A 26,470-nucleotide genomic window follows, 5' to 3' on the forward strand; every position below is an offset into this window, starting at 1 on the left:
ATGGTTGAAAATGTTCAATATGGACACGAACTGCGAAAGGCCACGGCGATCCGAGCCGGGTACAATAATTTTACATGAAATGATTCCCCCTCAATCTATCCATTACGCCACCCCGTGTCGCACCGTGTTTTTCTTCCCGAGTTCATCGCCTCATCCTGGCCGAGGCGTCTCCTTCCGGTCCGTCGACCCCGTTATCCGTCGCGTGGCTGAGGATGCTATCCCTCCGATCGATCTCCACTTTGGTCATCCCCTCGATGCCCAGACCGACCTCACCCACACGTCTCAGCACCAACAGCAGCGATGTCCGCAGGTCCGAGGTCAGGTCTCTCCCGAGAAGCTCCACCACCATGGGGTAAAACTCCTTGATGTTCTTCGAGAACGACTCCACGGGGAAGGCCGCGTACCCCTCGAGCACGTCGACCACGACGGGCCGCCAGGCAACGATATTACGGTGCTGGCTGTCCTCCTCGAGAGCTACAAAGTCCTTGATGATGCTCTTGCAAAGGGGGATCAGGGCCTGCTCGATGGCCTCGCGGGCCGAGGCGCGCTCCTCGCTGTCGTCTGCGTACATGCGGAAGAGGATGGCGACGTAAGTAGCGGCGGCACCGCTCTCCTGCTTGAGCAGATTCGGGGCCTGTTTCATGAAGCCCTCGCGCCAGAGACGCATGCGCAGTTCCTTGTCGGCGTTGAACTTCCTCGCGAAGAGGTACGACTTCTTAAGCAGTCCCATGAGCTTGAGCAGCTCCGCCGTGGGGATCTGGGCGTAGACCGTGTCGTTGCTGAAGAGCTCGTTGACCGTCTCGATCATGAGGAGCTGAAGCACACATCGGGAGATGATGCGGTTGAAGTAGCGGCGGCGCGCGGCAGTGACCACCACGGGCTGTTGCTGCAGGTTTGACGTCGGCTTGAACTCCTCCAAGGGCGCCTGGGGCTGTGCGGGACCGGTCGCTGTTGGTGTCTTGAGGTCGTCCTCGTCGGCCGCTGGGCCCTTGTCTGCTGCAGAATGCGTGTCGCCGTTCTTCTCGGATCCATTGATCTTCAGAGAGTCCTCGTCGATCGGGGTGGTTTCGGCCGTTGGGCTCAGAGCGCCGGTGAACTCGAGACCGTTAGGCGGCATGTCGATAGATGCTGTCGAGTTGATCGTTGATGGGGAGAACAGTTGATTAGCAGTCGTAGCAACGAAGAGTTCGCAGAAAGCGCCAACAATCTTCGTCCAATGGTCGTGCGAGAACTTGGTGACGTTCTTCAGGATGAGCTGTTGCAGGCAGTTGCTGCCGATTCTGGAGATGGTATCGTTTTCTTGGCAGATGCAAAGTGCCAGCAGCTCCAGGAAGCGATCTAGCATGTACTCCAAAGCATCGAAATAGTGCGTGAACAAGGTGATCATGTTTCGCAGGGCCTGGATCATCGTGGTAGACAGCCACACTGACAGCTCTTCGTGGTTGAGCGCGTTGTTGAGGTCTGGTCTCGATCGCAACACCATGAAGATGGGGTACAGCTGCTGGCGCCACAAGATGTCCCAAAAGTCGGGCGGGAACTCGCCACCGTACCTCAACAAAGCCTCGAAGAAGTACTCGAGGGCGTTCGACCGCACCTCGAGATCCTCGCCTGTCATTAGCACGTCGTGGAAGGCAAATAGGACTGGGAACCAATAGCCTTCCTCCACCGACGTCCGATTCTGTGATCTCTGTAGCTTGTCGGCTGCTGACGTTTGAACCTCGCTCGATCCGGACTGGCCTTTTTGAGACAGGGGGCATTCGGGTGTCTTGAGCATGCGAGGGATGATCGATTTCAGGCTCTCTAGTGCTTGGAGACTCTTCTTCTGGAACTTCATGTTCTTGGAGAACTCCGTAAGGCAGACAATCAAATCCGTAAAGGCTCCCTGGGAAATGACGACGCCGAACTTGGTCTTGTAGACTTGGGTGACGTTTTCGTAGGCGAGGTTCACGATGCTCTCGTTCGTTTCGCGAGCGGCAACTGTGAAGACGCCGAACATTGTCCTCCAGCCTGAGCGAATGTTGTCGCCCCTAGCTTGAATCATTTGGATCAAGCATCGGAGAACCATATCCTTGACGGCAATGTTCTGCGAGTTGGCCAAAACATGCTCGAATGGCTTGAGGAAGTCCTTTTGGAATTTGAAACCGGCCAACTCCTCTAGTTCCATGAAGCGCATTGACAACTGACGGAGAGAGTCCAGAGCGAAGAAGACGATAGTGATGTTGTTGTGGCAGCCCACGCGGTTGAAGTGGTCACCCAGAACGTCCCAGATGTTGCTCCACTCGAAACGCACACGCGTCATGTTGTAGTAGGAAATCTCGACAATCTTCTGCAGACTGTAGGTGCGCGGGGAGTCGTTCGAGCCAGAGACCTTGATTTCGTCCCAGCTGACCTCGGTCAACGCCCGGGCAAAGTGAACGATGGCGTCTCCATTGAGGTTGCCTGTGTTCATGAATATCCTGTCGACTGCCTTGATCACCTCGTCCGACCGACTTTCCAGTGCGATCTCGTTTGAGAAGCCGTGAGATCCGGTGCCGGGCCTCGCCTGACTTCTGCGTCTCTTGGACTGCGTTGATGACCGGGAGTCGCTGGTGTTTTCTCTCTGCGGTGGCATGAAGCGTGCTTTGGAAACGTCTGGGACGACACTCTCGTCAACACCGCCGGTGATGAGCTGCAGTCGGTCAAGTTGACTGATGCACATCAGGACATCCTTCCACGACGACCTCAGAACGTTGCCTTCGGTTTGGCCAAGCTCAAGAATGACCTTGAGTGCCTCGACGTTCTTCGCCAACATCTCTTGCGGGTTGTTGAGGTTGGTCGTGTTCTTCAACGCGGACACAAAGGCTTCTCGAGGAGTCGACAGGTCAAAGACGCATGCAATCTTGGTAGCCAGTTTCATTCCCTCCAGGCACAGCTTGTTGATCTCGAGGTTTTGAGTCTTCTGCATTTGATTGGAAAGCGCAGAGAAATAAGACATCCATGTTACGTCAAACATCGGACCAATGTGTTGGAAGGACGTGGCAGGGATGAACTTGATGCCAGATCGTTGCGCATTTCTCCGTTGGTTCTTGTACAGCGTCTTGAATAGTTGTTCTGAGCGAAGTGAGATCTCCTCGGATTGCTGCAAGTAAGCCTCTCTCTGCAGGTCTCGGCCCATGTTCGAGAGAGCTTGCCCAAGCCCGGCTGCGATTCCGGTTGATGGTGCTGGAACAGCTCCCGCAGCTGCGGCAGCCTCTCGCTCGCTCTTCAGCACGATTTCATTGCTCGCAATTTCGTCGTAAATACCGAGAAGGTACTCGTCCGGAAGATCAGCATTGTCGTTAATTCCACGGTTGTTCTTGATGAACTCTTCCTTGCTCATACGCTTGGCGATCTTGCTGCTGTGCAAATCGGTGTTCAGCATGATGACCGAGTACGCCAAGACATAGGCAGTGTCAGCGTTGGCAAACGCGTTCGGGTTACCCATGACGTAGCGATTGGCAAACTTCAACATGAAACGATCGATCTTTTGTGCTTCTCCGGGCAGACGGAACGACTGCAGGAAGGTGCGCAATGCGTCGACGAAACGCTTTTTGGTGAACTCCATAGAGTCGACGAAAGCGTGCATGATCTCGATGTTCTTAGGGTCGCCCTCTCCCAAGTATTCACCAATCTGTGCCTTGTCCAGACGATCTTCTGTAAGGAGAAATTTGGCAATGTCCTCCGGGCTGTCGCTCGGAATAAAGCCATCCTGAACCAGCAGCTTGATTCCTCGCTTAGGCTTGAAGTTGAACTGCTTGATGGCGTTGTTCATGGCCGTCTTTCTCGCCTTTGCCTTCTCCAGGAAGGCCGGGTCGTCCTCCAAGACGGGCGTGGACGGTAACGGAGTTTCGAATCGTGACGGGTTGTCGCTCATGCTGGGGTCAATCGATGGTCGCAAATCTTCGGAGTTTCTGGTGTCGCCATCGGGCCTGACTCCGTTCGCGTCCGCGCGCACTGCCGCAGACCAGTCGACCATTGATCTGAGGGAGTCCACCAGGGCATCCAGAGCCACGCGCTTCATCACATACTCTTTCGGAATCTCGGGTTCGGGCTCAGCATGCGGCGCGATCTGCGCGACCGAAAGGGGTGGTGGTAAGATTGGCCGAAGTTGCCAGTCGCCTCCATTCGTGCTCTTTGAGCTCTTCTCCTCATACTGTTGTTCTTGGGCCGGGGTGATAGGCACGGCGGCAGTGGAGAACTTTGAGAGGTCCTCAATAATGGTTTGGAAGATGTTATCCACGCTCCTTTCGCAATCGTAGTTCAGGTACGTCTCAACTAACGCCCTGGAGTCGGCACAGAACCTGTTCAAGATGTTGACCACGTACACCTTTTGCGAAATGGGAGCGGTCCTTCTCGCCAGCAAAGCAAGATAAATCTCGTTGAGGAATACCGCGATTTCCAGCTGTCTTGTCGTTAGTGAGAGCGGGGTGGTGAGTTGGGTGATTATTCACCTTAAAGGACTCCCTCATGTACTTCAACATGAGCCAGAAAATCTCGCAGCAGACATCGAATACGCGATCGACAGAGCTGGCTCCGTTGCGCGTTATACTGAGACACAAATAAAACTTGATGGCTTGGAGAAATGTCGTGGGCTCGTTGCTCTTGGAGTTGGTAATGGTACACAGGGGAGAAGTGAAGACAGCAATGTTGTTATTGAGAAGGGTGTGGATAAGGTGGAGGGAGATGAGCTTTGAGCGCATCGGCTGTCCGCGAGGATCATAGAGTTGGTCCGGCGGCAGGACCTTGGTGGAGAGGTTGCAGAAGGATCTGAAGACCAGGTAGGCATCCTTGATGTAGACTTCGTCCTCGGCGTCAAGGTCGTCGGCGCTGTCCTCTAGGGATGATTCGGGTGTGGACTGCTCGGAGACGGATCGTGCTGCTTTCCTTCCGGGTTTGATCTCGGTGACCATGGTCGGGCCGTCGCCCAGGTGGGAATCGTCGAAGCTCTTGCGGTGCTCCAGGTCCTTCAGCGTCAGCTTGCCGTTGCCGTTCTCTGTGCTATTGGCTGGCTCTTCGGAAGCCCCTGGGGCCGGCGACACTTCCCTCTCTTCCTCGGCCTCTGCCGTGTTGCCCATTCCATTGACGGACTCGGGCTGCTCGAACGTGACGTTGCTCGAGCTGTGCTTCAACTTGTCGAGGCTGACGCGGGCCTCCTTCATGTGTAAACGGGTCTTGACTCGCTCGAAAACGGTGCCGACCATCTGAGTGAGGGTGCCCTGCGCCATCTGCTGGTTCGCAGTGCTCCGGGAGAGGAGGAAGACATTGTACACCTGGCGGACGGCCTTGAGCAGACCGGCGCCGTGGACGACGATCTTGTCATTAAGAACGGCAGCCAAGAGCGACTTGACGATCTGGAGCTGAACCTCGACGGCTGTGGTCTCGCCCTGGAAGCAATCGCAAATGGTATCGATGGCGCGTTCGATTAGGGGTGCTCGGTCGACGGGGGCATCTTGCTGGCCGTCCGGCGTGGTCGGGGCGGAAAAGTAGGAATAGGATATAAGCTTGCCGATGCAATCGAGCGCGCCGGTGATGAGCTGGACATTGCCGGTCCTCGTCGCCAGTTGCAGAGGGGCAAAGACGATCTCCGGGTCTGGGAAGTTCGGATCGCTCTCCTTGATGGCGGCGAGGGTCTTTTGGAGGGATTCGGTAAGTTGCTTGTTCCTCTGGGCCTCCTTGGAAGCCGCGATGGCCTCCAGCGAGGAGACGAGGAATTTGAGGGAGCTCATGGGGGAGCAATGGAAGGCCCAAGTGCCATTCGCGGGTCGAGGCAGAAGAGATCGTGATCTGGAGAGGAGGGCTCGGGGTCGATCTATTCGAAAGGCAGCATCCGAAGAAGGTAAGCTGGAGCTGGGCCGGTCATCGAGGGGCGCATGCGCATATGCAGGGCGAGCAGGGGGGTATTAAGGTATTTGTTGCATCCAGATGTGCTTCGGAGACGTCGGGTCAGGTGTTTCCGTATCGAAGACGACGAGAAGACGGCGTATTGTCGTTGCGGTAGAGGTTCCGTCGTCGGCCGAAGAGGATTGGGAGTTGAAGCTGTCAAAGGAGACGTCGATATGGACAGCACAGGACACCAGACAGGCTCAGGCTCAGGGCAATGACGGTCCAAATTTCTTGAAAATGAAGGGACCCCTGGCTCTGGGGCCGCTGGGTGGTGCTGCGTCAGGTACCTCTGGAAGTACGGGTACACTGTGTTCTCTCTTGTGACACAACACCAAAGTTCACCCGGTCCAAACACTGTGTTCCACAGGAATTGATACTGTCTTCGGTCCCCGTCTTTTAATGAAGCTGCTGCAAGCTGGAGCCTGTCGACGGGCAGCATGTGGTTTACGTGGCGCGGATTCAGCCAAAGCCAGGAAGCCAGGGAAGGGAGATGACACTCTTGCAGATTGGCTGGTGTTATTATGTCAGCGGTGCACGGATCAGGAGATAAGGTAAGCGAGATGCATGAGGTAAGCACCTCAGAGGGAACCTAAGCGAACGCTTGGGCCATCCGCAGCCCGGCGCCGGCATCCGGTATCGCGTCTGGCCGCGTTTGCGCTTAGAAGCGGCCAACCGCCGAGAAGACGAGACCCAATGCGCCAATTAACGGAGGCCATTGACGGATATACTCCACTCCTGCCGCAATTCAACGGTCTCATTGGCTGACACCGGCCAACGTCCCTTATTTTCCCGGGCTTATTCCCACCAAAGTCCGAGAACTCCCTTCGGTCATTAACACCACCAGCCAAACCGCAACGGCGATTGCGACTGCGAACTGCGAATTCAATTCGAGTGCGGACCCGGTTGGCTGGGCTAGATCCAGTGTCACCGGCCACCGGCCACAATCCACCACGCTGGCCACTCACTAACACCCTCTGCCAGCCAATGCCGTCCCTTCATTGCTAGCGCACTCTCACTGAACACTGAAAGACCAGCTAACGGCCCTCCCTGCGGCGCATTTTGTAGGGACGCGCTAACGCCCGATCCGGACTAGCGCCTCAAGCTCCATCCAGCGACGGAGCTCAACGCAAAAAACTCCAGCCCCAAGGAAAGATTCAAGTCAAGGTCCACGTCTCCGACTCGACTCCAATCTCGAGCATCAACCTCGTCGTCCCAAAATTAATCCCGCGTCGTCACTTACTTCCCTTTCCCTTTTTCCTCCTCCCCCCCTCCCTCTTTGCTCCTCGTCCAATTCGTCAGGCCATCGTCCTCCGGCTTCAATTGTTCGACCTTTCGACGGTTCCTATCTCCTCCGAGTAAAAAAGGAACCCCCACGACCTTTTTTTCCCTCCCGCAAAAAAAAAGAGATCCTCCCTGCTTTCGCGCCCGCGAGAGCTATCCCATCCAAGATGATCTCCACGGTCCTTAGACGGCGCGTTGTGCCCAGCACGCTCATCCGCACCACCCAATACCTGAGATGTTACGCATCTTTCCCCCCGCACACCGTCATCAAGATGCCCGCCCTGTCGCCTACCATGACGGCGGGAAATATCGGAGCTTGGCAGAAGAAGCCCGGTGACAGCATCGCCCCCGGTGATGTCCTGGTCGAGATCGAGACGGACAAGGCCCAGATGGACTTTGAGTTCCAGGAGGAGGGTGTCATCGCCAAGATCCTCAAGGACGCCGGCGAGAAGGACGTCCCTGTCGGTAACGTATGTGTAACCTCTGCGGCGGTCGTGGTTGTCCTCAGTCCACTGCTGTCGTCGCCGCGTCCGCCACCGCCTCCACTCCGTGTCCCGACGTGAAGCTGATCGCATCGTCCCGTACAGCCCATTGCCGTTCTCGTCGAGGAGGGCGCCGACGTTTCCGCCTTCGAAAAGTTCACCGCCGCCGACGCCGGTGGTGACGCCGCTAAGCCCGCCCCCAAGGAGGAGTCCAAGAAGGAGTCCGCTCCCGCCCCTGCCCCCGAACCCGAGTCCGTCCCCGAGGACAACACCCCGTCCACCGGTAAGATCGAGTCCGCCCTCGAGCGTGAGGTCAACGCCACCTTCTCCGCCGTCTCCCTCGCCAAGGAGAAGGGCATCAACATCCGCGACGTCAAGGGCACTGGCAAGGGCGGCAAGATCACCGAGGAGGACGTCAAGAAGGCTTCTTCCTCTCCCTCCGCCGCCGCCGCCTCCTCCGGCCCCGTTGCCTCCTACGAGGACATCCCCATCTCCGGCATGCGCAAGACCATTGCCTCCCGCCTCCAGGAGTCCACCCAGAACAACCCCCACTTCTACGTCTCCAGCAGCATCTCCGTCAGCAAGCTCCTCAAGCTCCGCCAGGCCCTGAACAGCACCGCCGACGGCAAGTACAAGCTGTCCGTCAACGACTTCCTCATCAAGGCCATCGGCGTCGCCTCCAAGAAGGTCCCCCAGGCCAACTCCAGCTGGCGCGGCGATGTCATCCGCCAGCACAACACCGTCGACGTCTCCGTCGCCGTCTCCACCCCCACCGGCCTCATCACCCCCATCGTCACCGGCGTCGAGGCCCGCGGCCTGGAGGGCATCTCCACCGAGGTCAAGAAGCTCGCCAAGCTCGCCCGCGACGGCAAGCTCAAGCCCGAGCAGTACCAGGGCGGCTCCATCTCCATCTCCAACATGGGCATGAACGACGCCGTCGACAACTTCACCGCCGTCATCAACCCCCCTCAGTCCACCATCCTCGCCATCGGCACCACCAAGAAGGTCGCCGTCCCCTCCTTCACCGAGGACGGCACCACCGGCGTCGAGTGGGACGACCAGATCACCATCACCGGCAGCTTCGACCACAAGGTCGTCGACGGCGCCATCGGTGCCGAGTTCCTCAAGGAGCTGAAGAAGGTCCTCGAGAACCCCCTCGAGCTCCTCCTGTAAATGCGAGGACGAGAGAGAGAGTGCGAGTGATGTCGAAAAACAGCGGAGGCTTGATGAGTTTTGGGGCGTATCCGGCGTGGGAATTATAGACGTTCAGGCCGAGGATACGACCTGTGGTTTGCGAAGGGGAGGAAAGCAGAGAGGGCGGTGAAAGAACGGCCGAGGAACGCCAGCATACGTGCTGGGACCTCGGCAACGCAACGATGACCTACCACAACCTACTTCCCGTGTACAATGATCTCCTGACTAATGCTGCATCTCGGGTGCGGAAGAGGTTTCTGTCTTGTACATTTGGTCTCCTTTTCCTATTTTGCCTAGAAATCAAGCAGTTACCTTTGAGCTAAGCCCGTCGGAGTCTCCCATGTTGTGTCTATGGTGTGAACCTTGTGACGAACCAGGCGTCGGCAGGAATGTGGACTAACCGGAAACGGTCAGGAGATCGGACGAACTCATGGGTAGCAGCATCCGGGTTGCGCATGGGATGGCCTTTGAAGATGTTTCGAGCCGCCTGAAGGGTCATTTATCGGAGCATCTCGAATCGTTATCAACTGGCTATGTGTGTCAGGCAGTAGCATTCCGGGAGAAGACGAAAAATAGCACAAATGACTCTACCCGCCGTTCAACTAAGAGATGAGCTTTTCTTTCTTCAAATAACTCCATAATCTAATGGCCCAATATTCCCTGTAAATCTGAAATATTGCATGTTTCTATCCTCATCTAAACCTTCCCGAGAACCCCCTGCGGCGTGAAAGCCTTCCCAAGCAACACCAACAACGCGCCCGTCATGCACATAACACCGCTGAAGATGGAAACCTGGTCAAAACCTCCATACCGATCCAGCAACGCACCATTGACAGGCGGCCCCATCAGCGCCGCAAAAGACGCGATCGCCGTCCCCATACCGATATACGTGCCCATGTTCCGCACGTCCTTCGGGCAAAGCGTCATCGCCACGGCGCCGCCCGAGATGATCGCCCCGGAGCAGAACCCGAACACCACGGCCAGCGCGACGATCCCGCCCCGCGTCGTCGCCTCGGGCCAGCAGAAGATGACGACGGCCGTCGAGGCGCCCGCGAACAGCAGCGCGTTGAGCTGTCCGACCTTGTCGCCCATGATGCCCGGCAGGACGCGCCCGAAGACGGAGGCGCCGTTGATCATCGCGACGAGGTACGAGGCCAGCGTCTCGGTCATGCCGTGCAGGATGCCGTAGGTGGGGAGGTAGAAGAGGGGCACGAACATGCCGATGAAGAGGAAGAACATGGACGCGATCAGCGTGACGTACAGCTTGTCCCTGAAAGCCGATGGTAGCAGGAAGCTCGTGCGGCGGGGCGGCAGGCGCGCCTTCACCGCGAAGGAGGCGAAGGCCAGCGCGGGGATCATGATGAAGCCCGTGATGCGGACGGACCAGCCGAAGCCGACGGAGGAGTCGTTGAGGAGCTTGGAGAGGACGATCGGGTAGACGATGGCGCCGACGGAGGAGCCCGTCATCGAGAGGCCCATCGCCACGCCGCGGCGCTTGCGGAAGTACTGCGGCGTCGAGGCCATGGCGGAGAACATGAGGATTCCGGAGGCCGTGCCGTGGAGGATGCCCTGGGCCAGCATGAACTGCCAGTACTCCCTGCAGAGGGAGGTCATCATGATGGCGAAGAGGTACACGACGGCCGTCGGGCGAATGACCTGCGCACACACAAGATTAGCCCAGCCGAACTCGAGATGCTGCTGAAAAGAACTCACCCAGGCGCCGTATCGGTCGAACAGCGGACCTCCGAGTATCGCCGCAAACAGGCCCAGGAAGACCTGCGTCGAGCCGATCCAGGAGACGGCGTCGGCGGACTTGTCGGAGAACTGGTGGAGGGTGTAGTACGCCTGGAAGACGCCGAAGGTGTTGGAGTAGCCCGATGTGCAGAAGAGGACGCAGGCGTTTCCTATCGCGACGAGCCATGCTTGGCGACCTCCCTCGGGGAAGTCGATGTCGTCCTGGGATCCTGCTGGAGCATTTTCTGATACGTCGGGCTCCGGGGAAAGTTTCTCAGGGTCTCCCTTGGAGAGAGAGATTGAAGTTTGGCTCGATTTACTCATGCCGTCTGTATTCATTGTTGAAAACGTGTCTTCTTGTGATGCTTCAACAGGATTCTATTTCTCCAACTGTCCTGATACATATCGTGCTCCATTTCACGAACTGAGTCCATCTTATATATGAAATGATCATGTTCCTATTCAGCCTTGTGGGTCTTGACATCTACAATACCAAATCCTCATTTACACGACGAAGATGAAAATCCAGAGCCGCTAGACAAAAACGCTAGTCTCGGCCATCCGAATCCTTCTCGGTCAATCGTGTAAGTCGGCATATTCCCCTCGGCATTTTCAGATCCGGCGTCTCATCCAATCACAAGTCCCTGATCCTCGGTGTATGGCCGGCGAGACGCACCAGAAGCGCACAAATCCCGACAACATCTCGGGTATAAGCTTCATCCAACCCTTTTACACCCCCCCATATCACCGGCATTTCGTCGTCAACCACGCGTCGTTATCTGATCATCAGATAAAAAACACGCTTCCAAAGTTCCGCGAGTCCCAATAATTAGCGGGCCACATGTCCAGGCAGCCGTGTTAATTGCCTCGCGGCCAGCCTCCGGCGTCCTCCTCGGGCTCAGAGTCAAAAAGCCGAGCCACCCACCACTCCATCCGCTCCGGCCTGTGTCCAACCCATCACCAAACCAACAATCAAGCTTCTTTATTCCCCCTTGGCAGATCTCTTGGCGAGCAGAAATCCCGGAGAATATGGACCCCCTGACGAACCACTCCCTCTCGGCCTCGGCGCAGAAGAAGCGGCGCAGACCCGCCCTGGCGTGCGAGGCATGTCGTCGCCGCAAGGTCCGCTGCGATAGGAACCTCCCCTGCGGCACATGCGTGCGGTCCAAGAACGCCCTCTGTACCTACACGACGCAGGCGCCGACGTCGACAACGGCGTCTCTGTCTTTGAGACAGACAAGAAGGGAGCAAAGCCCGAAGCACGGCGAGCCCAAAACCGGCGCCGCGGCCCTGGCCCTCCCCGAGCCCATCCTCCCGGCCTTCCAGCCCCTGCCCACGCCCAGGACCTCGGCCCCGTCGAGCATCAGGGCCGACGACCACGCTCACACTTCCCCGAGTATCGTGTTCCCCGGGCCGACGCCCAGCGCGGGCGAGCACGGCCCCGCGGACTTTGGGCTGTGGCAGCCCGTCATCCAGCCGCGGCCCGCGCCGCCGCCGCCGTTGACGGCAGCGGTGGTACCGCAGACGGCTATTGGGAGCGTGAGGACGAACGACACGGCTTCGACGCCGGGGAGTAACCCCGGGTCTTCGTCTACTGTGAACTCGCTCGTGGACAGGGTGAGGCAGCTGGAGCAGCAGCTGTCCGATCTCGTGGTGAGGAATGAGGACCGGGATGAGACAGGTGTTGCGGGTGGTGCGGTGATAGGCCAGGGGTTGAAGTATAGTCGTGGTTGTGTTAGCAAGACGAGGTTCTTTGGGCAGAGTCATTGGATGAATGCTGCTGATATGGTACGTCTTCTTCCCTTCTTCCCTTCTTCCCTTCTTCCCTTCTTCCCTTCTTCCCTTCTTCCCTGATGTTTGTCTTTCTCTCTTCCTCTTATGTTCTTCTTCCTGGTTCGATTACCTCCATATCGACTACATGCAAATTCTCCTTGAATATCCATTGTAGTTTTCAACTACTCCATTCTTACCGACCATTCCCCATTCCATCTTGTGTGATCTCACACCTTGCTGCATCATCACAGTACCTGCGTTAGTGACCATGGTCTGATGGGACAACAGATGTTCGACAGTTTCGAAAGTCTACTCCGTCCATCGTACAACACCAAGCTCAACTAACATACCCACAGCTCTACCGTCTCGTCACCTTCGCCAAGAAGTTCGAATCCGACAGCATGAGGTCGTCGCAAATCACCGAGCTCTACCAGGGCCTGGAGAAGTGCAAGAACCTCGGCCGCATCATCAAGGCCCGCCGCAACCCCTCCTTCGCCACCATCTCCATCGGTAAAAGCATCCCGACCCGCGACGTCGCGGACGCCCTCGTCGCCGCTTACCTCCGCACCTTCGAGTCCGTCCAGCGCGTCGTCCACATCCCGACCTTCCGGGCCGACTACGAGCGCCACTGGCTCAACCCCGCCGACACCCCGGAGCCCTTCCTCGTCCTCATGCAGCTCGTCATGGCCATCGGCGCCACCTTCCACGACGAGCGCTTCACCCTCCGCAACGCCGCCATCCAGTGGTTCTGGGAGGCCAACTTCTGGCTCATGACCCCCTGCGAGAAGTCCCGCATGACCATGACCGGCCTCCAGATCCGCGTCCTCATGCACCACCTCCGCCAGACCGCCAACATCGGCTGCGACCTCTCCTGGATCGGCGCCGGCGCCGTCGTCCGCACCGCCATGTACATGGGCATGCACCGCGACCCCAGGAACCTCGTCAAGATGTCGCCCTACCGCGCCGAGATGCGCCGCCGGCTGTGGGCGACCATCCTGGAGATCGCGCTGCAGACCGCCGTCGACGCGGGCGGCGCCCCGCTCATCGCGATGCGCGACTTCGACACCGAAGCCCCCGCGAACCTGGACGACGACCAGCTCGTCGAGGACGCCGACTCGGCCATCCCCGTGCCGAAGGACGCCAAGACGTTCACGCAGATGACGGTGCCGCTCGCCATCTACGCCGCCTTCGAGGCGCGGCTGGCGGTCACGAGGCGCGTCAACGACTTCCGGTCCGACACGGTGTACGAGGAGACGCTGCGGCACAGCGGGGAGCTGAGCGCGGCGCTGCAGAAGATGACGCAGCGGCTCCGGGCGCACCACCCGGCCGTGTCGCCTTTCGCGACGCGGTACGCCCAGTTCATGACGTACCGGCTCTTCTTCGCCCTGCACCAGCCGATCATACCCCTGGCGCTGCGGAACCCGATGTACTACTTCTCCCGGAAGTCGGCCGTCGACACCGCGCTCCGCCTGTGTAAACTGGCGTTTCTGTACCCCGACGAGTCCGGGAACGGCCCGATCGTGCCCGCGAACGAGTCCGAGCTGGACTTTTACCGGCTCACCATCAACGGCGCGGGGACGTACCGGTCGGTGCCGTTCCAGAGCGTGATGACGATCGGCCTCGAGCTGATCCACGAGAAGGAGGAGGAGATCAAGAACGGGACGTCGTTGTCCTTCGCCGGCCCCGAGTTCCGCGGGATCCTCGACGCGGTGGCGGACTGGTCGCGGTCGAGGATCAAGTCCGGGGAGACGAACATCAAGGGGCACGCGCTGAGCGTATTGATCGTTGCGCATCTACAGGTCCTCGAGGTCGGGATCGACGACGACAGGGTGGAGAGGCACTTTGAGAAGGCCTGTGAGGACAGGGTGAAGGAGTGTCAAGAACTGCTGGGTGAGTTGGCCGGGGATGATGTCTCCGAGGAAGGAACTGGTGCTCCGGATATACACGATTTGGAGATGGATTTCGATGTCGGGGTTGATATGCTTGGTGATTGGTACTGGGACGGCATGGTGAGTGCCCCTTTTCCGTGTCCCTAGAGTCTTGGCTAACAAACACAGGATAACGGCGGCTTCATCTCAACTTCGAACTTTGGAAATATGGATCTCATGTTTCCGTGAAAATTGTCTGATTATGAGCTATGCACAACTGGTGGTTCTCGGCTTAGTAAAGAAAACGGCTTCTCCCTGGGTTTGGTACTGCATCGAGCTTAGGAAATTCTACCAGAGTAAACAGGGCGTTAGGAACAGAAACGTGTACAAATCACCTCCATGTATTTAAACAGATGATACCCATCTCATTCGTCATTAAATGTATTATTGCAGAGATTGTGACCTAGAGAGAATTTGCGATTCAATCACCAATTCTCATGAACACGAGTAGATTAAATAGTGGACTCCATCTCCGTCAGCCTCTTCTCCAGCAACTCGAGGAAGTCCCTCTGCGTCGTCAACAGAGCTATAGTGTCCTTCGCGACAGACTTGTTGCACTGCGACCGATCAATTTTGGCACCAACCGTTCCAGCAGCAGAGACGTCCGAGTCATTATCCTCATCGCGTTTGCTGACGCCAAAGTTCTTGCCGATATTGGGAGTAGGCTTGTAACAGTTATCCTGCACTCGCGCCGCCCTCATCTGACAGATCTCCGTCTTCCAACACTCGTCATCGCACTCCGGCACGCCGTACCCGCGCCACCTACGCGTCCAGTACTGGTCGAACGCCGTCCTGTCCTTCTCCAAGGCCACGGTGACGTTGTGCCAGAACGCGGGCGTCAGCTCGTCCGGCGAGTCGGCGGCCACGGGCGGCGTGACGAGCGGGCCGTACGCCTCCTTGGCCGAGTAGTACTTGACCCACACCGGCCCGGTCTGGTAGTCGGGGTTGCCCATGTCGGCGTAGTACGTCTCGGCGTCGATGATGCCGTAGGTGACCGGGTCGACGGTGTAGATCCGGAACGCGGGGTTGCCGGTGAGCGGGGTCATGCAGGGGGCGATCCAGGACATGGCCGTCGCGGTGTCGGCGTTGCGGTCGCCGTAGTCGGAGTAGCTGATCTCGAACTGGTCGAGGTGGGTGTGCCCGAAGAACATGTTGACGATGGTGGCCCTGTACCGCTGCACGATCTGGTCGAAGTAGTTGGACGCGTCCGGGAACGCGTCCGGGGATCCCATGGGCATGTGGCCGACGAGGTAGACCCTCTCGCCCGCCCTCTCAGCGGCGTCGAGCTCGCCCACGAGCCACGCGAGCTCGCCGCTCGGGTCCGTGACGTTCTCCTTGTACAGCCAGAAGTTGAGGTTGTAGTACATGTTGGTCGAGGCGGAGATGATGCGCAGGTTGCTGCCGGGGTGCTTGACCGAGTAGGCGCCGTAGTCCCTGACGCCCTCGGGCGCGCCGATCCAGCGGCCCCAGGCGGACGCGACGACGTCGTACATCCACTGGATCGTGGGCCTCTCGGACCACTGCGAGGGGGGCACGTTGTTGGCGGGCGAGGCCTCGTGGTTGCCGACGGTGCCGTAGACGAGGCGCATGCCGGCGTCGGCCATGTGCTGGTAGGCCTGGCTGATCTCGAGGCCGTTGTGCTCGGCGGAGGTGTTCCAGATGGCGTGGTCGACGATGTCGCCCGTGAAGATGGCGAAGTCGGGGCAGTGCTTCAGGATCTCGGCGTACATGCTCTCCTCCAGGGAGACGGGGGAGCCGCAGTTGTGGTCGCCGAAGGGCGGGGCGGGGAAGTCGTTGTTGCCCGGTGCGTCGGCGGGAGTGTACGGTCTTCGTTGTGTTAGCTGCGGTCTCGTCGGGCTTGGTCTGGAGAGTAGCTCACCGGCAGCACATGGGAAGTGAGCAGTTCGTGTTGGAGCCGATCACGTAGAACGGGTCGACGTGGATGTCGGAGAAGTGCGCAATCTTCAGAGGAGGCAGGCCATGCGGCTCCTCCTTGCAACCACAGTTGTCGTCATGATCATCGTGTTCGTTCTTCTTGTCTGTTGGTGGTTTCGCTGTCGGGAAGGGGACCTTGTACTCGTCGATCTCTGGAAAATCGCAGAGTCCGAAAGAGACGATGCACATCATGTCCGACAGATTGGAACCGATGGTCAAGTTGCGGAGACTGGCCGCGACAACGGGCCCCTCCAAGGCCACACCACCTTCGCAGACAATCGGGTCGGTGAACTGTGCAAGTAGTCAAGTGAGTTTTGCGTTGGACCTGCTTCTGGAAGGAGTTGCTTACTTTCGAAGATACGCAGACTTCTGTCACCGTCTTGACAAATGTTTCGTCTCCCTTTTCGGCAAGGCCCTTGAGCAGAGTGAGAATATCCTATATCAACATTTAGTCAAGTGCATTTTCTGGGCCGGGAAAGTCACGTGGATCTTACACGGCACGCCGCGCAGCCATTGTCAGTGGAGTTCTTGATGAGATTCTCCCAGATTCCCAGTGAGAGCGGAGATGAGGTGGTGTTGGTTTGGCGGGTGAGCAGCTCAGACGACTCATCGCTGGCCGAGGCCAGTTGGACGAGTCCGACCAGGCTCAGTGCCCGAGACGCCAACTCGAAAAACCTCATCATGGACCTGTCACTTGCGAAGGAGCTCGTTGGTGGAAAACGAGCCTGACAGGAGCAATGGCGCCATTCAATGGCCCACAGGAGCTAACCAAAGCTTTAAGCATCATCAGGGAATATCGACATCTGGGTATCAACTTGACGAGAATGCTCTGAAATTAATGTTGAACGCATAGATATGCTACAGCCAGAATTCCTCCTCCGCTTTTTGGATGCCCGAGACTTTGTGGAAATACGTGGTGCGCCCTTGTTGTGTGATTTCGACGGTCTGGTTGGTTGATAGGATTCCTCCGTCGGGGTTCCTGACCGTGGAATGGGGGTGTCCCTTGTGGCACGAGGACTGTCTTCTGCGTCCCCCTTTTCACAAAATCCTCAAGGACGTTGCGATTGATTTCCATAAGGAATCTGAGTGAGAATGAAGATGTTTTACTTGGTGCTGGAGGAGCCTGTACTTGTGAGACCTCATTAGACGCGTCTCAGATGCGGCCATCGCACGGTCTTCGGGAGCCCCACTTCGGCACGGACGGATCAGGACCCACTTCGGAACTCCGTCGTCAGGAGAGGCGTCCGGGACCAATTAGCAGGTCACAGACAGACACGAGTAGAAGTGCTTGCATGCAGAGACGGCTTAGACACTTAGATTTCTAGATATTCTTAGACCATTCAGTTGCCGAAAGTTCCATGGAGGGGGGCAAGCGTTGAGACCAAATGACCCACTCGAAGCCCACAGATCGTGACTCACAATCAAAACGATCCACAAGGTCACAGCCCTACCTTCATGTACAGATTTTGCACCAAGAATTTGTAACAATCACCCCGATAATCAAGCACAATAGCTCAGGGGTAGAGCGCTGGGCTCATAACCCAGAGGTCCCTGGATCGAAACCAGGTTGTGCTATCATTTCTTTTGCCTTTTTTGTGCTTTTACTTGCTATCCAGCTCCCTTTATTCATGGTAGTTTTATACCTGACCACCGTTTTTTTGCGCCGGCAGCTGTCGCCGCCTCTGAGATGAATATCGTTCCCTCTGGAATCTCACGGTCACTCGTAGATGATGCTGTCGCCATGAGCTTGTCACTTCGACGGGCGTTGGCCTGCCACGGCTGTCTATTCCTACTTCGTTTGGTCACACTAGGTGTTGATGCAGACCAGTCAAGATCGGATACTAGGGCAAACGATACAAGCGTACCCTGACAAATATTGAGAAGCTCTCTACATATATCGTGCTCTCATTAATGGTGTCCGCCATCATCCTCAATCTCATCATTAACAGTGGCATCCCCTCCAAGCCAGACTGGAGCCGCAACCTTCACCGAGTCTCTCGGATCCACAGACATGAAGATGCTGTAGCAGTGCTCGATATGACTCTCCTTATCATACCGGCTTTCCGTCATCGAACCCTTCGCCCTCATCCTGTACTGCTTCCTCCAGTAGAAGGCGCAGTGCGCCACATGCCACCCGGTCGTCGTGTAAAAGTACGCCTGCTCGTGAGGCAAGTCCGCTAAGGCCGCCACCTCTTCCAGACTTAGAGGTGTTTTGCCTTTGTTGTCCTTGTAGTATGCCCACGTCCCGTTCTCTCCTGGGCCGGCCTTCTCAAACTCGGCGGTGAGCTCGTCGTTCCGGCAGTGCGGCGGTAGCCATGCCACAGACAGGCTGTCGTATTTGCATTTAAGTGTCTTGGCCTCGGCGATGGAGGAGCCGCAGTAACAGACGATGGGTCGCGGTGGCAGTCCCCTCTTCCTCTCGTAGACCACAGTCGCGAGGACACCCAACACGGCGACTGCGACGTTGAGAACCAAGAGGCGGAAGTAGAACGAGGTCTTTGGAGAGAGGTTTTTCACTCTGGTCCATAACGGGGGTCTGGCTGGTATTGATTCATCTTCCACAGCCTCATCAGTCGTGGTTGAAACTGACAGGGCGGAGTAATCGGCGCGCATATTCTTGAAAATGGTTAGTTGCATGGCGGAAGACGCAGGTTGCCAGCCATCTCGACGGCTTTTCGAGACAAGAGCTGAGCGAGCATCATGTGAATAAAGAGGCGAGCCGGCGCTTCCTTGAGATGAACACAGGTCACTCTCTATCCCGTTCACTTGCCGTCGTTGCTGAAGCTCTGGCGTTTCCAAACTTACTTCGGGACCTGGGGTTTGGTGGCCGAGTGACGTCTAGAACTGGAGGGGTAGAATCACATGCAGGCTGATGAACCTGTATTCCCCCAGGTCTTCAGCTCTTGTATGGTTTTGTTCCCGGGATCTGTACTTGTTCTCTATCCAACATTGCAACGGAGGAGATCTTTTGATAATCATTATTCTGACAATCCTCGCTCGAGTGGTCGCTTAAAGTAAGCAGATGTACGCTATCTGGAAAAGAAGCAAATTTCACACGAGCCTTCTTCGGCATTGAACACGCGTTTCAGCGCATCTTGTGGTTGTGTCCTTCCTCAACCCATGTCTAAGCCGAGCAAAACCTATTCATAATTACAATACCTTGACCATCCAATATGAACTGATCTTGATTAGCGCTCACGAACGGTGCCCGTCGCAATTTCTTCGGGATGTCTGAGATGCGTGCAATAACAGAGCTCTTTCTGAAAGACTTTTCCTAGACTTTACAAGTCTCCATTCTCCACGTTTCCAAGACATCTGTTTGAAACCGTAAATTCGCCATGGAGATAGCAGGAGAGCTTCTGTTATCGATATTGCAAAGGTAAGAAAATGTTCTTTCCTTCTTATTTGTCGCTACATACAATGCAAGCGTGAAGATTGGAAGTGAACCAAGATGCTGGGGTATGCGAAGAAGCATCTGTGGCCCGAAGTCCGATGACAGAAAATGCCATCTACTTTATGTGCATCGCGTCAGGAAATATTGAGATGATGAATTCTTGAACCATAGGCACCCACAATCGCAGGCTATTCTGGGTCACCACCCTCATCGTCAGCGCCGCCCTGCTCATCTGATGTTGCCGAGAAACACCGCATTGAGCAGCCCTATGACAGCCACTTCCGAGGAGACCAATCCATCGGGATCAGTAGGAACCGCTCGCCGACCTTCCCATGTGCGAGCGAGAGTTGGCCGTGGCAAGGTTCAGGCTGCCTCCCCCTGCCGCCGACTTGCAACTTCGGTTGAACCCTTCTGCCCTCTCCGTCTTCGGGTAGTTCCTGTCGTTTTAGCCGCGCGTATACGTAACCATTCAAGACGAAATAATCCATAGTGGTCATCATCTTCCGGGTGGCGGAGTATTCGGGGGCACAGCTGAACGCGTTCGTTACCAAAAACATGGACCAGACATCCGCACGTCTGCTAGCTGACTGTTTGGAATGTGGCAAGAAACGAGTGAGGCTTCGCTTGCTCCAATCGTGCGTCTACGAAAGAAAGAAGAAAGCCGTTTTGATTCGATTCTCGGGCAGAATGTGGAATCCTCCAAACTCTCCGCTTCCTCCTGCAGAATCTCATACAGCCGCACGGTTGTTTGGGGAACCCGAGTTGGACAACCGCCACATGCGCCAACGCCGACAAGACAAGCAACAGGCACATTGCCCAAGTGCGAACCATCGTGGGTGGGGGTAAGACGAAAGAGGCGGACCTAGCGGCGGAAACCAAGTGCAAGTGGCCGCCTGTCCGGACCGAGCGAGGTCGAGTCGTCGACGACTTTTCCCCCTTCACAACTGACACGTATAAGCCACGCTGCTCAGACCTCCCGTCTGCCAAACGCAAGATACGCTTTGCTTACGCAGAGCCAAGACACGGCCGAACACGGTTGCGGTCCTGAGCGAGTCGACACCGTTGTTTGGAGAGAAGGTGTGAGATCCTTCGCCAGACCCAAGACCGTTGCCACATGAGAAAATAGGTCGCTGGAAGAGGGCGACCCTGAAAATCCGGGGAAGGAAGGATTGACATGTCAGCATATTATTCATCTGTCACTCAGAGTAGGATCAATAAGTTCCAACTTCCAAGGGCGATTACAGGAGACACCTGATGACAGCTTCGAAGGAGCGCAACTCCAGATGTAGTCAATGATTCATCATGCAACAGGTATTCCTTCAACAGATGAGCCCCTTTGGTGCCGATATATCCACTGCCGCCGCGGAAATCGTACACGATCCGAATGCCGCCCGAGAAATGCATGGTGGCGGTCTTCTCCTCGCGTGCTGTACTGCTTCATACCTCGATTGCGTCGCAGCCTGCAGGTTGGTCTGAACCCGCCTCGAGAGCCGCACACATACTCAGCTCTTCGGGCCATTGTCCCGGTCCGGGAAAGTAGCAAGCTCAGGTTTCTCTCGCTCAGTCCGATTTGTGCGCCGCTACCTGTCTGCTAGCCATCTGACACTTACACGCCAAACCGTTTACCAAGGCGTGCGACAGGAGCTCGGGACCGACTAGTCAAGACCACACCCGCACCCGCGCTCCGCCGCTCACTCCTCGCCTGCACACCGCCGCCTGGAACATCATCTCATCTTGCCGCAATCCGAAATGCTTGAAACAAGGTAACCGGGCTCTTGGTATAAAGATCTCTCCAAGGTACGTGGGGTGAGGGAAACAGGCCCTCTTCTGCACGGCGCAAGCATCCAAACCGGCTCTTTTCTCGCAAAGGACGAACATACGCAGTTTCGACCACGGGCCATCTCCGAACGAACGACACGACCGTGCTTATTTCGAGGCTGTTCGAGGGTTAGCCACCTCCCAGGACCGGCTTCACACCTTATCTACAGGGTTGGACCGACCGTTGAAGTCGAGGTTTCTGGAACATTAGTCTTTTGGCTGCCTTGCCTCTCTATTACTTTCGTTCGATCACTTCTCCCCCCCAAGACAATCCAAGATGAGGTCGACGCTTTCCCAAGGAGTCGTCTTCCTTCTCTACGGCCTTGCGGCTGCGGTGCCGTCGCGATCGACTGGCAACGATGTGACGAAGAGGCAGAACACGTCGCCTGGCGGCCCTTCAGCCCCCGCTGCGTCGGCTCAACCAGGTGTTCCCCAGACGTGCAACACTCCCGACAACAGAGCCTGCTGGGCCGATGGTTTCGATATCAACACGGCCTACGAGGAGAAGGTTCCGACCACTGGAAACACTCGTTCGGTATGGAGATGAAGTCTGAATGACCCAAGTACATTGCTGACTTGGATTTCAGTACGAGCTGGTGCTCACTGAGCACACCACGTTCACCGGTGGAGATGGAATGAGCAAGAACTCAGCAATGCTGATCAACGGCAAGTCTTTCTGTTTCCTTCGCGGCAACTAGCTCTAATATCCGTACAGGCGCTTTCCCTGGACCTACCATTGAGGCCAACTGGGGTGATAATGTCGAAGTCAGAGTTGTGAACAACTTGAGGACAAACGGGTAAGTGTGGAAGACGGTAACTCGTGAGCTAGACTAAAGCAGAAGTAGAACATCAATCCACTGGCACGGTCTGCGTATGTTGAACAACAACATCAACGACGGAGTCAACGGTATTACCGAGTGCCCTCTGCCGCCCGGCTCAAGTAAGACCTACAAGTGGAGGGCGGAGCAGTACGGTTCTTCTTGGTAAGTCTTCTTTCGACTCACCTTCGAGGTCAGCATGACTGACACTGCAGCCAGGTACCACTCTCATTTCTCGGATCAGTACGCCAACGGTATCGTCGGTGCCATCAAGATCAACGGTCCTACGTCTCAGAACTACGATGTGGACTTGGGCGCCTACACCCTCACCGATTGGTACTACAAGGGAGCCGATGAGATCCGATCCACGTTCACCGCTCCTGCTTCCGTCCCTGCCAGTGACAACATTCTGTTCAACGGCACCAACGTCAACAAGAATGGTGGCGGCAACTACTCCCGCGTCACTCTCCAGAAGGGCAAGTCCCACAAGATCAGCTTGATCAACATGTCCGTCGACAACACGTTCTCCGTCCAGCTCGTCAACCACAAGATGACCGTTGTCAACAACGATCTTGTCCCCGTCAAGCCGTTCGAGACCGACTCTCTGTACCTGAGTGTTGGCCAGCGCTACGAGGTCATCATCAAGGCCGACCAGAACCCCGGCGCCTACTGGTTCAACGTCTCGTTCCCTTCCAACAGACTCTGCGGCACGTCCAACATGAACAAGCCTGCTTCCATCTTCCAGTACGAGGGAGGTGGTGCCAAGGACATGCCCAAGGACGCTGGCAAGGCCATCACGGATGCCCAGTGCCAGGACAAGACCGACTTTGAGCCCATCTACAGCATCGATGTCGACTCTGGTGGCTTCCAGAAGACCTCCGACAACACTCTCGATGTTACCGTTGACACCAGCAGAACCACCAACTCTCAGCAGGTGTACTGGAAGGTCAACAACCAGAACATGGACATCGAGTGGGATACCCCGACGTTGTCGTACCTTGCTCAGAACAAGACCAATTACCCCGCGGCTTACAACGTTTTCCAGGTTCCCGATGGCAACAAGGTAAGTCATCAGCTGCCAGAGATCGTTCCTCTAACATGCTAACGTCTTTCGCAGTGGGCTTACTGGGTTATTGAGAACCTTTTCCCGGCTCCTCACCCTATGCATCTTCACGGCCACGACTTCTACATTCTCGGCCACTCCGAGCCCGCCTCCAGCGGTCGCGGTGACGGTGTTCGCTTCAACGCGCAGAGCGACACGTCCAAGCTGAACTTCAAGAACCCGACCCGTCGCGACGTCACCCAACTGCCCGGTCGCGGCTGGCTCGTCGTTGCCTTCAAGACCGACAACCCCGGCGCCTGGCTGTTCCATTGCCACATCGCGTGGCACGTCAGCCAGGGCTTGAGTGTCCAGTTCCTCGAGCGCCAGAATGACATCGCCAAGACCTTCAAGATCAGTGACATTGATCAGACCTGCGACCAGTGGGGTGATTATGCTGCGAACATGCCCTTCCAGCAGACCGATTCGGGTCTCAAGCGCAAGATTTAAGGGTCACTACAGATCGCATTGTATCATCTAGGTATCATTGAGGAAGATTGCATCTGTCATATGTCTTGAGCTTTTGAGCTTTTGATTCATTGGAATGGGAAACATGTGGTGTTGGAGGTGGTCATGGCATGAAGATGTATGAGGAAAGCGGGCGCATCATAGATAGAAAGAAGATGGTTTACTTAATTTCAAATGTTTTTGCTTATTAATTATCACGTTTCGATATAATGCGGAATGAGAAATGTTACTGCATTAAGAAAAACTACTGTGCTGCGGTGGTTGAGGTGCATGTGTGTAGTTTCACGATGCCTCGCGGTCTTCAACATATGTGGCTTTTGCCTGTGTTACTCTACTCTGACATGGACTAACTCCAAAAATCGACATTGCAAGTAACGGCAGGGATTGAATTAGCCGCCAATCGATTGATGCTAGTCTTCTGCAGAAAGAAGGCGTGTTCTACGACACATCGCACAGGGATACCGTCTTACATGCAGGTCAGCAAGAGGGGGTTCTGCGAATCATCAAGTCTTGATTACAACCAGGAGTATACAAAGACATGAACGTACGCAGCGATCGCCTCAGATCTGAGACTCTTGTCCTTTCCATTCTTTCTCTGCCGTGATCCTTTGTCTCGTTGTTCCAGGAACATGTCGGTATTCGACATCGACCCGGGGCTGTTCCCCTTCCCCAAGTGGGCTATCATCGTCCTCGGCATTCTCGCCACCATCTTCCTCACCCGCCGCTCTCTCCTCCCGAAACCAATCCCCGGGATCCCCTTCAACAAAAATGCCGCCAACGTCCCCTTCGGCGACCTACCCGAGATGATGAGATACGTGACGCGGCACAAACGCATCTTCTGCTGGCTCACCTCCCTCACGGTGCGGCACCGGAGCCCCGTCGTCCAGGCCTTCATCAGACCGTGGTCGCCGCCGTGGGTCGTCATCACCGACCCGCAGGAGAGCCAGGACATCCTGCTGCGCCGGACGAGGGAGTTCGACAGGAGCAGCTTCTTCGGGGACGTCATCGTCGGCATCCTCCCGGAGCAGCACAGCATCATGCGCTCCGCCGACCTCAAGTTCAAGAGGGCGCGCAGCTTGATCAACCACCTGATGGCCCCGACGTTCATCTCTCAGGTCAGCGCGCCCGAGGTGTACAAGTCGATCAACACCCTGATCAAGGTCTGGCGGGTCAAGTGTGAACAGGCTCGGGGACGCCCGTTCTCGGCGCATCACGACATCACGTACGCGGCGCTGGACTCCATCTTCGCGTCGTCGTTTGGTCTCCCGGAGTCGCAGAGCATCACGATTCAGCAGCTAGCTGCCGTGGAGCAGTCGACCGCTCGAGTTCCCGAGCCGGATGACGAAGAAGTCGTCTTCCCGGAGGGAACTATGCCAGAGCTGTTTTCCGCCGTTCTCACGCTCACCGATTCCGTGATGACCACGCAACTATCTCCGGCCCCGGTGCTCACGTCTTGGATCCTCCGCAAGTTTCCGTACATGAAGAAGGCGACGGCCATCAAAGAGAAGTACATCCGCGACAAGATCACGGAGTCGGTACAGCTCATCGAAGGCGGCAAGACGGAGCCGTGGAGCGCCCTGCACTCGGTGCTGCTCCGAGAGAGAGAGATTGCCGCTAAGGAGGTTCGGGAGCCCGAGTACTACAAGCGCAACATCTTTGACGAGTTCTTTGGCTTCATGATGGCCGGTCACGATACGTCTGCCACGGCCGTGGCCTGGGGTGTGAAGTACTTGGCCGACAATCCTGCCGTCCAAGACCGTCTCCGCGATGCCTTGCAGGCAGCGATGCCGCAGGCTGCCGAAGAAAACCGCACGCCGACCTATAATGAGCTCACTAAGGCACAGATTCCTTACCTCGACGCCACGGTCGAGGAGATTCTGCGACATTCCGGGCCAATTGCGTTCGTCAGCCGTGAAGCTCTGCATAATACTACAGTCATGGGGCGGGATATCCCGAAAGGCACGAATGTATTCCTGATGGCCAACGGTCCCGGGTACCTGCAGCCGAACATGGAAATTGAGGATGAGAGCAGAAGCCCGACTGCGCGTCGGAGTCAGAATAAAGCCATGACCGGGTTATGGAACGACGAGGACATTGCCGTCTTCCGACCGGAACGGTGGCTCAAGGCGAACGTGGATAAAAATGTCGAGGGGGACGAGGTGTTTGATCCCACAGCTGGGCCGATGCTTGCGTTTGGGTTGGGGCATCGTGGTTGCTTCGGAAAGAGACTGGCGTTGCAGACGCTCAAGATCGAGTTCTCGTTGATCGTGTGGAACTTTCATCTGTTACCGGTACCGACGGAACTCAATGGGTATGATGCGGTACAGAAGTTCGCGAGGGAGCCGACGCAGTGCTATGTTCGGTTGAAGAACGTTGCGTAGGGGGTGGTTCGAGATGAGATGCGGATTGACTGCAAAAAGTGTGAGGATCGATTTTCATATAAAACAATAATACATTGTGAATAAGTGTTGAAAAGTTCCGGGCTTAGATAACCCCACTAGAAATTGGTTTTCATACCGGAAGAGGTCGCCTTCATTCTCGAAGACATCAACATGACATGAGTGTGCATCCGCCAAAGTGTTAGGGTTGTGCGCTTTAACGATTTCTTCAGATTTCTTCAGAGCGCTGGTCTATCATTGGATATG

General features: G+C 56.4%; 8 protein-coding genes across 8 annotated transcripts; 4 read left to right on the top strand and 4 right to left on the bottom strand.

Moving 5' to 3' along the window:
* Positions 1 to 142: 142 nt before the first annotated feature.
* On the bottom strand, positions 143 to 5,744 carry CkaCkLH20_02083 (guanyl-nucleotide exchange factor; the record flags this gene model as incomplete). Its single annotated transcript, XM_038884802.1, has 2 exons — positions 143 to 4,420; positions 4,470 to 5,744. The coding sequence occupies 2 exons, from the start codon at positions 5,742 to 5,744 to the stop codon at positions 143 to 145; spliced, it is 5,553 nt and encodes a 1,850-aa protein (XP_038749590.1).
* A 1,605-nt stretch (positions 5,745 to 7,349) lies between these two features.
* On the top strand, positions 7,350 to 8,837 carry CkaCkLH20_02084 (pyruvate dehydrogenase dihydrolipoamide acetyltransferase; the record flags this gene model as incomplete). Its single annotated transcript, XM_038884803.1, has 2 exons — positions 7,350 to 7,652; positions 7,770 to 8,837. The coding sequence occupies 2 exons, from the start codon at positions 7,350 to 7,352 to the stop codon at positions 8,835 to 8,837; spliced, it is 1,371 nt and encodes a 456-aa protein (XP_038749591.1).
* Positions 8,838 to 9,554: 717 nt separating this feature from the next.
* Positions 9,555 to 10,916, bottom strand: CkaCkLH20_02085 (monocarboxylate permease-like protein; the record flags this gene model as incomplete). Its single annotated transcript, XM_038884804.1, has 2 exons — positions 9,555 to 10,514; positions 10,572 to 10,916. 2 exons carry the CDS (start codon positions 10,914 to 10,916, stop codon positions 9,555 to 9,557), a joined length of 1,305 nt encoding a protein of 434 aa, XP_038749592.1.
* A 705-nt stretch (positions 10,917 to 11,621) lies between these two features.
* CkaCkLH20_02086 (C6 zinc finger domain-containing protein) lies at positions 11,622 to 14,482 on the top strand (the record flags this gene model as incomplete). Its single annotated transcript, XM_038884805.1, has 3 exons — positions 11,622 to 12,380; positions 12,722 to 14,374; positions 14,423 to 14,482. The coding sequence occupies 3 exons, from the start codon at positions 11,622 to 11,624 to the stop codon at positions 14,480 to 14,482; spliced, it is 2,472 nt and encodes an 823-aa protein (XP_038749593.1).
* Positions 14,483 to 14,745: 263 nt separating this feature from the next.
* CkaCkLH20_02087 (uncharacterized protein) lies at positions 14,746 to 16,911 on the bottom strand (the record flags this gene model as incomplete). The annotated part of the gene is made up of 4 exons (XM_038884806.1): positions 14,746 to 16,120; positions 16,173 to 16,519; positions 16,578 to 16,664; positions 16,723 to 16,911. The coding sequence occupies 4 exons, from the start codon at positions 16,909 to 16,911 to the stop codon at positions 14,746 to 14,748; spliced, it is 1,998 nt and encodes a 665-aa protein (XP_038749594.1).
* Positions 16,912 to 18,136: 1,225 nt separating this feature from the next.
* CkaCkLH20_02088 (uncharacterized protein) lies at positions 18,137 to 18,841 on the bottom strand (the record flags this gene model as incomplete). The annotated part of the gene is made up of 1 exon (XM_038884807.1): positions 18,137 to 18,841. One exon carries the CDS (start codon positions 18,839 to 18,841, stop codon positions 18,137 to 18,139), a length of 705 nt encoding a protein of 234 aa, XP_038749595.1.
* A 2,876-nt stretch (positions 18,842 to 21,717) lies between these two features.
* On the top strand, positions 21,718 to 23,807 carry CkaCkLH20_02089 (laccase; the record flags this gene model as incomplete). Its single annotated transcript, XM_038884808.1, has 6 exons — positions 21,718 to 21,975; positions 22,028 to 22,118; positions 22,156 to 22,237; positions 22,286 to 22,423; positions 22,478 to 23,321; positions 23,376 to 23,807. The coding sequence occupies 6 exons, from the start codon at positions 21,718 to 21,720 to the stop codon at positions 23,805 to 23,807; spliced, it is 1,845 nt and encodes a 614-aa protein (XP_038749596.1).
* Positions 23,808 to 24,454: 647 nt separating this feature from the next.
* On the top strand, positions 24,455 to 26,206 carry CkaCkLH20_02090 (cytochrome p450; the record flags this gene model as incomplete). The annotated part of the gene is made up of 1 exon (XM_038884809.1): positions 24,455 to 26,206. The coding sequence occupies one exon, from the start codon at positions 24,455 to 24,457 to the stop codon at positions 26,204 to 26,206; it is 1,752 nt and encodes a 583-aa protein (XP_038749597.1).
* Between the last annotated feature and the right edge of the window lie 264 nt (positions 26,207 to 26,470).

The sequence above is a fragment of the Colletotrichum karsti genome (genome assembly GCF_011947395.1).
Source record: "Colletotrichum karsti strain CkLH20 chromosome Unknown Scaffold5, whole genome shotgun sequence".
In the NCBI taxonomy this organism is placed as follows: Eukaryota; Fungi; Ascomycota; class Sordariomycetes; order Glomerellales; family Glomerellaceae; genus Colletotrichum; species Colletotrichum karsti.